This window comes from Colobus angolensis, unplaced genomic scaffold, assembly GCF_000951035.1.
Source record: "Colobus angolensis palliatus isolate OR3802 unplaced genomic scaffold, Cang.pa_1.0 Scaffold329, whole genome shotgun sequence".
In the NCBI taxonomy this organism is placed as follows: Eukaryota; Metazoa; Chordata; class Mammalia; order Primates; family Cercopithecidae; genus Colobus; species Colobus angolensis.
In genome coordinates this window covers 275,285-287,026 of record NW_012116588.1, presented here as the reverse complement: position 1 = coordinate 287,026, position 11,742 = coordinate 275,285, and the positions used below count along the sequence as shown (strand labels likewise).

At 44.5% G+C, this 11,742-nt stretch overlaps 1 protein-coding gene and 1 long non-coding RNA gene across 3 annotated transcripts; one reads left to right on the top strand and one right to left on the bottom strand.

Moving 5' to 3' along the window:
* The first annotated feature begins 238 nt into the window (after nt 1–238).
* Nucleotides 239–4,289, top strand: PEX12 (peroxisomal biogenesis factor 12). 2 transcript variants are annotated; one of them, XM_011951856.1, is made up of 4 exons: nt 239–430; nt 1,017–1,198; nt 1,501–2,054; nt 2,897–4,289. In XM_011951856.1, exons 2-4 carry the CDS (start codon nt 1,073–1,075, stop codon nt 3,294–3,296), a joined length of 1,080 nt encoding a protein of 359 aa, XP_011807246.1. In that variant the 5' UTR covers nt 239–430; nt 1,017–1,072; the 3' UTR covers nt 3,297–4,289. The 2 variants fall into 2 exon arrangements, with proteins under 2 accessions (XP_011807246.1, XP_011807245.1); XM_011951855.1 differs by lacking the exon at nt 239–430 and having other exon boundaries at nt 478–1,198.
* Nucleotides 4,290–4,771: 482 nt separating this feature from the next.
* Nucleotides 4,772–11,258, bottom strand: LOC105518743. Its single transcript, XR_001002874.1, has 2 exons — nt 10,883–11,258; nt 4,772–5,206 (listed from the first exon to the last, which is right to left on the bottom strand). It is a non-coding gene; the product is annotated as an uncharacterized LOC105518743 (long non-coding RNA).
* Nucleotides 11,259–11,742: the final 484 nt, after the last annotated feature.

Here is an 11,742-nt window from a genome sequence, read left to right as displayed (position 1 = left end):
ATCCAATCATCTTTCCTTAAAATTGGCGGCAATAAATCTAAGGCTCCTATCTCCTGCTTTGTCGCTTTAAATCCCGTCTGGAAGGCGAAGACGTATAAACAAACCACCATCCCTGCCGCGCGTGTACAGCAAAGTCTTTTCCACCTCCAGATTCCCTTCCTCCCTCCGCCCCTAGCTCCATCGCCTGCAGGAGGAACACAGGGCTCAGCAACTGGCCCGAGCTCTGGCTCCCGGCGCCAGACGTCTGCGCCGTGCCCCAAACAGCTTGTCAAAAAGACCTCGCAGAGAGAGGTTCAGAGCTGTAGCTTTCCAGCGAGGCTACCACGCAGACCCAGCTACGAAAACTAAAGCAAACCAGCTGAATATTGATAGCCAAAATCAGACCGCAAGAACCCTCTTCTATTTCAGCGGGGCGGGAGCGGAAGTTCGGGTGGGTCATAGAGTTCTCTAGTTCCGGTTTCCGGGCCGCAGTCGGAACTAGAGTGCCTCTCTTCCGCCAGGCGTCCTTGAAGTCCCGGTGATTTCTATTTCCGGGTGCGGCTTCTGTCATAAAGCGGAGACCTCCCTTCAAACGTGGCGTCGTGGGTTCTTTGCGCCTCGCGTGGGGTCAGCGAGCAAGGACGGGCGCGGGCGGGGATACTCAAAGCCAACAGCTGGAGCTAGCCTTCATGTCCCGGCTTACAGTGGCACGACTGAATCCTTAGAGTCGGCTGGCTTTTGAGCTCTCACGATTGGAGAGGAGGGGGGTTTTCTGGTTCGCAGCTCGAGAGGATCGCGTCCCCCCGTCACGCTCTGCCCTGAGGTGCAGCATTTGACAAGTTACCCCCTCGCACATACCACTTCCACCCAGGTCCGAGTTAACTTTGTTACTAACCTTCTTGAGACTCCCCTCCGCCTCCAGAACAGGTCTTTTTTTCCCAGTTCATTTTTGCCCTTGAGTTTCCAGTTTCAGATATCATGCAGAAAGTTTACCTTTAAGACTGAGCACGCATCTGATACCCTTCCTCCCGAAAAAGTTCATGCTCACGAGAGAGTTTGTGGGAAAAGTGAAAGCCAGTACACACAGGAAGCTATGGCTGAGCACGGGGCTCACATCACAACTGCTTCTGTAGCCGATGACCAGCCATCCATCTTTGAGGTGGTAGCACAGGACAGTTTAATGACAGCAGTGAGACCCGCTCTTCAGCATGTGGTAAAGGTAAGGTATTAATTCTTGGAAAGGTTTTAGGGACCACTGGGTAAAAACCAACGAATAATTTGTGCTTATTTGGTAGCCTAGCGTTTGAAATAGCCAATTTGCAAATAACTTGTATCCCATGACTTAAGAGTTATTGAGTCTCTGTTATGTGTAGAGACCTGTACTGAACACCCAGCACTTCAGGGTCCAAAAGTGACTTAAGACAAAATGTGTAGACTTTAGAGGAAAAGGGGGAATGTAAATAGAAAGTGTAGAACTTGTGTAATGGAGTGAATTTTACTTACTGCTTTATTTTGCTTTAGGTTCTTGCAGAATCAAATCCCACCCACTATGGCTTCTTGTGGAGGTGGTTTGATGAAATCTTTACTCTGCTAGATCTTCTGGTCCAGCAGCATTACCTGTCTAGAACCAGTGCCTCATTTTCTGAAAACTTTTATGGCTTAAAGAGAATTGTAATGGGGGACACTCACAAGTCTCAGAGACTGGCTAGCGCTGGTCTCCCAAAGAAGCAGCTTTGGAAATCAATTATGGTCCTGGTTCTTCTTCCCTATCTGAAAGTGAAGCTGGAGAAGCTGGTTTCTAGCCTGAGAGAAGAGGATGAATATTCTATTCATCCCCCTTCTTCCCGCTGGAAACGATTTTACAGAGCCTTCCTGGCAGCCTACCCATTTGTGAATATGGCCTGGGAAGGATGGTTTCTTGTACAACAACTTCGATACATCCTAGGAAAAGCTCAGCATCACTCACCACTGCTGAGGCTGGCTGGAGTTCGGCTAGGTCGACTGACAGTTCAGGATATACAAGCTCTGGAGCACAAACCAGCTAAGGCCAGCATGATGCAGCAGCCAGCCAGGAGGTAAGGCCTTAACATTTCCAAAAGATCTTTAGTTAGTAAATTCTAAAATCTTATCCCAGTTTTGTGAAATTCACCTGTTAACTTTGTGGTATTGCATAAAGTCACAGAAAAGCTATTCCTTGTGTCCATAAAATAAGGACTGTCATCCTGATAACCTTTATCATACTAGGTATACTTTAGTGCATACTTGCTATGTGCCAGGTCTTGTGCTAGGTGCTTTCTTTACGTACATTATCTTAATCCTCAACACAACCCAACGAAGTAAATGTATTAGCTCACAGTTGAGGAAACTAAACCCAAGCAGTTAAGTACCTTGCCAAGGTCATGTAGCTACATAGCTAGAAGGTGGCAGAGCTGGGATTCAAGCCAAATCAATACTGTTCTAAAGACTGTGTTCTGTGAGTCACTGCACCCAGCCTAAGACTGTGCTCTTAATCATGTTGTTGTTGTGCTCCTTCTAGTTCATATTTATGTTCTCCTACAAGTTCAAATATATACATTTCCTCAATACTGCTTTTTTGTTAAGTGAATTTTTTTTTTCTGGATCACTATCTTCCACTGAAAAAAGGGAGATCTATATAATCAAATTCTCTACTGATTTCTCTTTCAAAACACAAAACCAAACCCTAATCATTTGTTACTAAAAGCTTAGCTCCTATGCCCCTAAAATACTGTAAATTAGAAAGAATCATTTAGAATAGATCCTTAAGGAGATAGTCTACCAACCATTCAGTCCCAGTGATTCTGATGAAAAATGTAAGAACTGCATTTATGTTAGTCACTTTGTAATTATACCTAAATAAAGTTTCTTTCTTTGCCTCCTTGTTCATTTCTCCCAACAGTGTTAGTGAGAAGATGAAGTCAGCTCTGAAGAAAGCTGTGGGGGGTGTTGCCTTATCCCTGTCTACTGGCCTTTCTGTGGGTGTATTCTTCTTGCAGTTCCTTGACTGGTGGTACTCATCTGAAAATCAAGAAACCATCAAGTCATTGACTGCCCTGCCTACTCCACCACCACCTGTACACCTAGACTATAACTCTGATTCTCCCCTCTTACCCAAAATGAAGACTGTGTGCCCACTATGTCGTAAAACCCGGGTGAATGATACTGTTCTTGCCACCTCTGGCTATGTGTTTTGTTACCGCTGTGTGTTTCATTATGTGAGGAGTCACCAAGCTTGTCCCATCACAGGTTATCCAACAGAAGTACAACATCTGATTAAACTCTACTCCCCCGAGAACTGAAAGGGAATTGTGTCTTATCCTCACAACAAAAGTATTGCACTATAATGCCACAGAGCTGGTTTCAGTATGGTACTGAGTTGACACTTCTCAGCCTCAATTCATAACTATATGAAGTTTAAATGACTATATGGATTTCTTTAAAAGGCTATGTCCATTTAATCCTAACCTTTTAGCCTGCTCTCCAGAACCCTACTTACAGTTGACCAAACTGCTTAAAGTAGAAGAATCAGGACTGGCAGGGGATATGAGGGCCAGTGTAGAGATTAAACAGAATAATGAGTACACAAGTTTTTGTCTATCCCTTTCCTTAAAATATAAGAAGTACAGAAGCTCTTGGGAAAAACCCAGGTTAGACCGCATAAAAAATAAAGTGAACAGTGAGGTGTTAGCAAGTCTTTTTAGAAAAGAAAGCATTTACCTGCCTGTCTGTAAGGTGGAAGTTTCATCAGTTTGCAAACGGTAAGAAATGTAGACCTGCTCTTGATAGAAATGCTTAGAAATACTTTAGGGGGGGAAGAAAAGCTCCTTCCATATACTGTGACCCATTTGTTAAGTGACATCTATAGTTTATCAGCTTTTAAGGATAAAAAAGGATATCTTAAAAGTTGGGTATTTAGGATATTTAAGGATATTCCTGTATGAGCTCTCCATATCTTTCTTGAGAAACTGGTTAAAAAAGGAATAGGGGTTGAGTGTTACAAAGAGACTAGTCTGAAGATTCCTGTATAAAAGCAAAGCTAACAAGCAATGAAGATGTGAAGCAAAATACTAATCTAATTGTGTAAAGAAAGGATATTTTAATAAGTTCTTTTTGCTTGCTGCTTGGAGTTTGCTAAACTCTCATGAATTATTCTGGTTATTACTAAAGTTTCTATGAAACACAAGTAGATTTTAAGAATAAATGTTTCTGGAAAAGAACTTCCATGTTGTTACGATTTTGTAGAAATGTAAAGATTACTTGAGGTGTTTAAAATAAATTTTTCATTCAGACTACCGTTGACTTTTTGAGGTGTTTTTATATTGACATTTTGCCAATTCAGTTGTTGGAACAAAAATCCTCTGCTCCAACAATAAGAATTCAGCCTCATGCAAAATACCTTGCATCAACTTAAGAAACACTTAAGTTGCCTATGTAGGAGCATTTATGCCATTGGATTGGCAGGCTGGTGAAAACATGGTTTTAAAAAAAAATCATCACTAGAAGAGGAAGGATGAAAATGATTTTTGAGAGCCTCTGCTGACATAGGTGTTTTCCAATACTTTAACTCATTTTACCAATTCAAAGCACATTCTCTGATAGCACAGAGGTGATAAAGCTAAAACTTTAAATAGAATATCCCATGGATTTTAACATTAAGGCATTTATGATGTTAGCTGAGACAATAAAAAAAAATTTAAACTTTTATATGCCATAAGAAAAGTGTAATGGATTTTAAAATTCTCATTAAACCTCAAAGGTTTTACTAAAGCAAATATCATGGTTAATTAAACATGTTTTTATTTTTTATTTTTTTACTGAGACAGAGTCTCACTCTGTTGCCATGGCTTGAGGGCAGTGGCGTGATCTCGGCTCACTGCAACCTCCACCTCCTGGTTTCAAACAATTCTCCCACCTCAGTCTCCCAAGTAGCTGTGATTACAGGTGCGCGCCACCACACCCGGATGATTTTTGTATTTTTAGTAGAGGCAGGGTTTTGCCATGTTGGCCCGGCTGGTGTCGAACTCCTGACCTCAAGTGATCCACCCGCCTTGGCCTCCCAAAGTGCTGGGATTACAGGCATGAGCCACCGTGCCCAGCCAATTAAATGTTTTAAATACAGTAATAAGTGAATAATAGAATTGAGCCAGATTCAGGATTGAAATGATGTAGTCCTCCGTGAAGAATTCAAAGCAAGATTTTTCATCTCAACCTAAGAAGGAAAACATGAGTATCAGTAATTCAAACGAACATAAAGGAAACATCTTAAATATGATAAAATCAGTGTCCAAACAGGATACAACACACCTGTGTGGAAAAACCACAACCAGAATCAGCTCAGAGAGAAGATTAAGAGATCATACCCTGGTCAAAGCCAACACTGAAGCAATGGCAATACCAGGTCAGACTACTTCACTCATCATCGCATCGCTGCATTTCATCTCCTTGTATTACCTAAGAGCAACCCAGTGCCCTAGTTTCACATCCAAGAAAACACAGGCTTACCTATGAGAAAAATAAAGCCTTCTATTCAGGTAAGTTTCAACCATGGGTTTCTAATTAATATTTCTTTCTTTTCTTTTTTTTTTTTTAAGACAGGGGCTTACTCTGTCACCCAGGCTGGAGTGCAACGGCCTGATCATGGCTCACTGCAGTCTCAACCTCCCCAGGCTCAGGTGATCATCCCACCTTAGGCTCCCAAGTAGCCGGGCCTATTGTCACAGGCCACCACATGTGGCTAATTTTTGTACTTTTTGTAGAGACAGGGTTTTACCATGATGGCCAGGCTGTTCTCAAACTCCTGGACTCAAGCAATCCACCCTCTTTAGCCTCCCAAAGTGCTTGGATTACAGGCGTGAGCCACCATGCCTGACCTGTTTTCAATTAATATTTATTTTTATTTTTTATTTTGAGACAAGCTTTCACTCTGTCAACCAGGCTGGAGTGCAGTGGTGTGATCATGGCTCACTGTAGTCTCAAACTCCTGGGCTCAGGCGATCCTCCCAGGTGGCTAGGATTACAGGTGCACGTCACTACCCCTGGCGAAGTCTTTTTTAATTTTTTGTAGAGACAGGGTCTTGGTATGTTTCCCAGGCTGGTTTCAAACTCCTGGCTTCAAGTGATCCTCCCACCTTGGCCTCCCAAAACCCTGGGATCACAGGCTTGAGCCTATAAGCCTACCCTTAGCCTAGTTCAAAAGCAAAAGCTTTAGAAAATATATTTTCTTTTTTTTTTTTTTTTAATTTATGTCCTTTTTGTGGAGACAGGGTCTTGCCCTGTCACCTAACCTGGAGTGCAGTGGCATGATCATGGCTCACTGTGGCCTCAAACTGCTTGGGCTCAAGCTATCCTCCCACCCCAGCCTTCTGAGTAGCTGACATCTCAGGTGAGCACCACCACACCCAGGTAATTAAAAAAAAAATTTTTGTAGAGACAGGGTCTTGCCATGTTGCCCAGGCTGGTCTCAAACTGCTGGGCTCAAGTGATCCTCCCTCTTTGGCCTTCCAAAATGCTAGATTACAGGTGTAAGCCACTGTACCTGGCCTAGAAAATTTTTTTTTTTGAGACGAGTCTCACTGTTTACCAGGCTGGAGTGCAGTGGCACAATCTCGGCTCACTGCAGCCTCTGCCTCCTGGGCTCAAGCAATTCTCCTGCCTCAGCCTCCCGAATAGCAGGGACTACAGGCATGTGCCACCACGCCCAGCTAATTTTTGTATTTTTAGTAGAGACAGGGTTTCATCATGTTGGCCAGGCTGGTCTTGAACTCCTGACCTCAAGTGATCTGCCAGCCTTGGCCTCCCAAAGTGCTGGGATTACAGGTGTGAGCCACTATGGCCGGCCTAGAAAAGATTTTCTACTAAATTTCTTTATAAATGCCAGTTCATTTAATATGCAATTTAATTTATAATTCTTCTGCCAACAAAGATTAAAATTATAGTCATAAAAGTTTTTAAACCAGAATCTTCTATCTGAAGAGTCCAAGAACCCAGAGAGGCTATGATTTGCCAAAGATCCATAGGAAATTAACTGCAGAGCTGGAAAGAGAACTTGAGGTATGATTATCAGATTTATATTTTTTCAGTAACAACTAAATTAAAGGTTCAATTTCATTTTTCTTTAGGGTCCTAACTTTAGATTTACTAATGAGGAAGGACATGGAAGATAAAGAAAGCAAGGTAAAGCATGGGTAATTCACAATCTGAAAAATCAATTTGTGAATGAAAAAGCTGACCTCCACTCCACTCCACTCTCCACTCCACTCCCTCACTCTGTCGCCCAGGCTAGAGTGCAGTGTGCAATCTTGGCTCACTGCAACCTCTGCCTCCTGGATTCAAGTGATTCTCTTGCCTCAGCCTCCCGAGTAGCTGAGACTACAGGTGAGCACCACCACGCCTAGCTAATTTTTGTATTTTTTAAGTAGAGATGGGCTTTCACCCTATTGGCCAGGCTGGTGTTGAACTCCTGACCTCGTGATCTGCCCTCCTCAGCCTCCTAAAGTGTTGGGATTATGAGCGTGAGCCACCACGCCCAGCCTCTTTATTTTATTTTTTGAGACGGATTCTCACTCTATCACCCAGGCTGGAGTGCAGTGGTGCTATCTCAGCTCACTTTTGCCTCTTCCTCCCGGGTTCAAGCAGTCCTACTTCAGCCTCCCAGGTAGCTGGGATTACAGGCATGCACAACCAGGCCTAGCTAATTTTTGTATTTTCAGTAGAAACGGGGTTTTGCCATGTTGGCCAGGCTGGTCTTGAACTCCTCACCTCAAGTGATCTGCCCACCTCAGCATCCCAAAGTGCTGGGATTATAAGCATGAGCCACCCCACCTGGCCTCTCCAGACTTTCAAAATGATATTGTCAGTATCTAAAAATTCTGGGGCCACCATATACTGCCTTCAGCCATCTCTCAACATCAATAGACTGATATTCCCTAGTTAAAACTGATAGCTGTTGGTCTGTGTTCACCATTCAGCAACTAAGCTCCATAAAGAGGAAAAACTAGGTTGGGCGCAGTGGTTCACACCTGTAATCCCAGCACTTTGGGAGGCTGAGGCAGGCAGGTCACCTGAAGCCAGGAGTTCCAGACCAGCCTCAATGTGGTCAAACCCCATCTCTATTAAAAATACAAAAATTATCTGGGTGTGGTGGTGGACGCCTGTAATCCCAGCTACTTGGGAGGCTGAGGCACAAGAATCCCTTGAACCAGAGAGGCAGAGGTTGCACTGAGTTGAGACTGTGCCACTGCACTCCAGCCTGGGTGACAGACTGAATCTTTGTCTCAAAAGAGGGAAAGTAACTTATGAAGTGCCTGTTACACAAGGGTTATGCTTGACCTTTTAGCTTATCATGTACAGGTGAAACGAGTACACATTAGAAATAAGAGACTGGGCGCGGTGGCTCATGCCTGTATTCCCAGCACTTTGGGAGGCCAAGGCGGGTGAATCACCTGAAGTCAGGAGTTCGAGACCAGTCTGGCCAACATGGTGAAACCTGTCTCTACTAAAAGTACAAAAATTAGCCGGGCATGGTAGCAGGTGTCTGTAATGCCAGCTACTCAGGAGGCTGAGGCAGGACAATAGCTTGAACCTGGGAGGCGGAGGTTGCAGTGAGCTCAGATTGCACCACTGCACTCCGGCCTGGGTGATAAGAGCGAGACCCTGTCTCAAAAAAAAAAAAAAAAAAGAAAGAAAGAAATAAGAAAACAGAGGCTGAGAGAGCTTAATAATTTAAATAAATCTGCCAGAAATAATGAAACTTGTGAGCAAAGTCAAGCTCTAAACCAATGAGTGCTTGACTCTAAAACCCACGTTCCTTTTGGCAGACAATACTGCTATCTCAATGGGCCTCCTGCCTCCAGTTTCTCTCCCATCCAATGTACTTTGAATCTTACAAACATACTAACCTTTACATATGGAGGTGTGATTAAGTCATTACTCACTACTCACAAGCATTCAATTGCTCCCCACGGTCTAGGAAATAAAGTCCCATGACTTTGTTTAGCAATCAAGATGTTTCAAAACAGACCCAAATTTATCCTTAAATACACCATAAATAAACAAAACATGTCTTTTGTTTGTTTGTTTTTCTGAGATAGAGTCTTGCTCTGTCACCCAGGCTGGAGTGTAGTGGTGCAATCTCGGTTCACTGCAACCTCAGCCTCCTGGGTTCAAGAGATTCTCCTGCCTCAGCTTCCAAAGTAGCTGGGATAACAGGCATAAGCCACCATGCCCAACTAATTTTTGTATTTTTAGTAGAGACGGGGTTTCCCCATGTTGGTCAGGCTGGTCTTACCTGACCTCAAGTGATCCACCTGCCTTGGCCTCCCAGGTGCTGGGATTACAGGCATGAGCCACTGCACCTGGCCTTCAAACATATCTTACAGTCTAATCAACCCAGATTTTCCTTAGTCCTCATATTGGCTCTATTTGACCTTATGCCCTCCATCTACAAAGTCTTTTCTCCTCTGCAGAAATCCTTTCTGTACTTCAAAATCCTATCTTTGCAGTTTGTAACCCTCCAAAATGCCATCTTTTGCATGAAGCCTTTTTTCATCAATCCAACAGGAGGTACCTGTCCTCCTTCTGAATTATGAAAGCACATTAGTATCTGTTTTCTGGTACCTATTTCACTTTGTATTTTAAGATCCAGACAGCCAGCCTACCATGTAATTCAAGATCTTTACAAGTCTAATCCCTCCCTATCTGCTCCATCCTCAGCTAGGCAAACCTCCCATGTGCTCTAGCCACATGATGGCAGGTACGCCTTCCTAGTTCCTGGAGTGCCTTCTCCACCCCTTTCGATGGGGAGAAAACCTAAGTATACTTTTTTTTTTTTAAGATTTTTACATTTATTTGGATTCTTAGTTTGTGGGAAAACAGTAAGATAGTCACATCTAGATTGTTACATAGTTCAGGCTTTTTAAAGGGGATATTTAAACACAGAGTATATAACTTTAAAATGCTGTATAGTTACCATAAAATAACAGCAACGAGAAACTAGCACTGTTCTACCTGCCTTCTCCCCACAACCCAGGTGTGGGGAGATTTGCCTTATCACTCAAAAAACGGGTCAAGAGTAATCATCCCAAGTTTAGGTTGAAGGGGGTGAGATGACAGCCAGAGATTAAAAGTTCACATATCCATAAGCAAGGTCCCAGTCAGGCATCTGGAAGGGCAAAGGGATGGCTCTGTGCTGCCTGAGTAAAAGGCGCTTTCGTGGAGGGATAAATACCCACCCTAAGTATACTTTTTAAACTTCACTCAAGACCGGGCGCGGTGGCTTTCGCCTGTGATCCCAGCACTTTGGGAGGCCGAGGCGGGTGGATCACGAGGTCAGGAGTTCAAGACCAGCCTGGCCAACATGGTGAAACCCCATCTCTACTAAAGATACAAAAATTAGCCGGGCATGGTGGTGTGCGCCTGTAATCCCAGCTACTTGGGAGGCTGAGGCAGAGAACTGCTTGAACCTGGGAGGCGGAGGTTGCAGTGAGCCGAGATCGCGCCACTGCACTCCAACCTGGGAGACAGAGCGAGACTCCCGTCTCAAAAAAACAAAAAACAAAACAAAAATAAGCTTTACTCAAATATCACTTTCTGTTAAATGTCCCTAATTACTTCAATCATCCCCTCTTCTCTCACAGCACTTTGTTCCACCACAGCACGCATCACAGGCCAACTACTCACCAGTTCACGTTTTCCGCCCTCTCTCCCACTTGCCCAATCAGAGTTCCTAAAGAACCAAGACTATGTTCTACCGGCCTTTGTAGCCACTGCACTCGGAATGGTGCCTAGTACACAGGAATGAGCTCAATTCATTGAACGAACGACTGTTCCTACTAAACCCTAAGCTCCTAGATTATAAAAGCATGAACACGTTATAAATCCGACTTACCTCCAACATTTCACGTAGGTAAAGACCACACCTCCAAGCCCTCATTCCCCCAGCCTCTACCTCATGGCGCTCTGCACAGCCATCTGCGCACAACCTGTGCTTACACACAGGAGGCCTTCAAAATAATACTAACAATCTAAGGTCCGAATCTCACGAACTCCCGGGAAGACAGAGTAAGGCCAGAGCCAAGGCTTGAACCAAACACCCAGGCAGGGGTCTGCAGCCCGCTTTTTAACTCGTAAAACTCCCACGACCTGGACTGTCTCAGGAAGCCTGTTCTGGCCTGAGGAGGATGAAGGTAGCCAAGCTCTCCAGATTTCAGTCCCAGGTTAAACATGCTTCCCGCGTCCCTCTCCTCTGCTTCTCCGCCCGGCTCTGGTCTTACAGCCTACCGTGGCTCTCGCCGAACAACCAATCCCACGGCGGACATCGGATCACGTGGGCGGCCCTGAGGCGTGGCTGGTGCGAGGAGCAGCCAATCGAAGGTCGAGGCGAACGTCGGGGTGGAGCGGAAGCGATGGCGGACGAATCTTTTAGGTCGTCTCTTTGCGTCGCTGTCTCTACCCTGAGAGTTAAGCCAGTCGCTTTCCAAGTTCTGAGCAATTCTCTCCCGCCCCCTCCACAATTCCCCGCCTTCGGCAGTCGGGGCGACTGTTAGGCAGAGTGATTTCTCCAGTACCCTGTTTCGTAACTGGGAATGAGCATCTGAGGCAGGATTATAGTAGTGTGTGTGTGTCCTGGGATTGCAGGAAGAAATGGTTTTGGTTTTTTGTTTTTGTTTTTGTTTTTTTTTTTTTTGACACAGGGTCTCACTCAAGTCGCCCAGGCTGGAGTGCAGTGGTGTGATCATGGCTCACTGT

Excerpts from the sequence above, each read along its gene's own strand:
- PEX12 (XM_011951856.1), top strand. The coding sequence starts at position 1,073 with ATGGCTGAGCACGGGGCTCACATCACAACTGCTTCTGTAGCCGATGAC. Across the intron at positions 1,199-1,500 it reads CTCTTCAGCATGTGGTAAAG|GTTCTTGCAGAATCAAATCC; the intron begins GTAAGGTATTAA and ends ATTTTGCTTTAG. Across the intron at positions 2,055-2,896 it reads ATGCAGCAGCCAGCCAGGAG|TGTTAGTGAGAAGATGAAGT; the intron begins GTAAGGCCTTAA and ends TTCTCCCAACAG.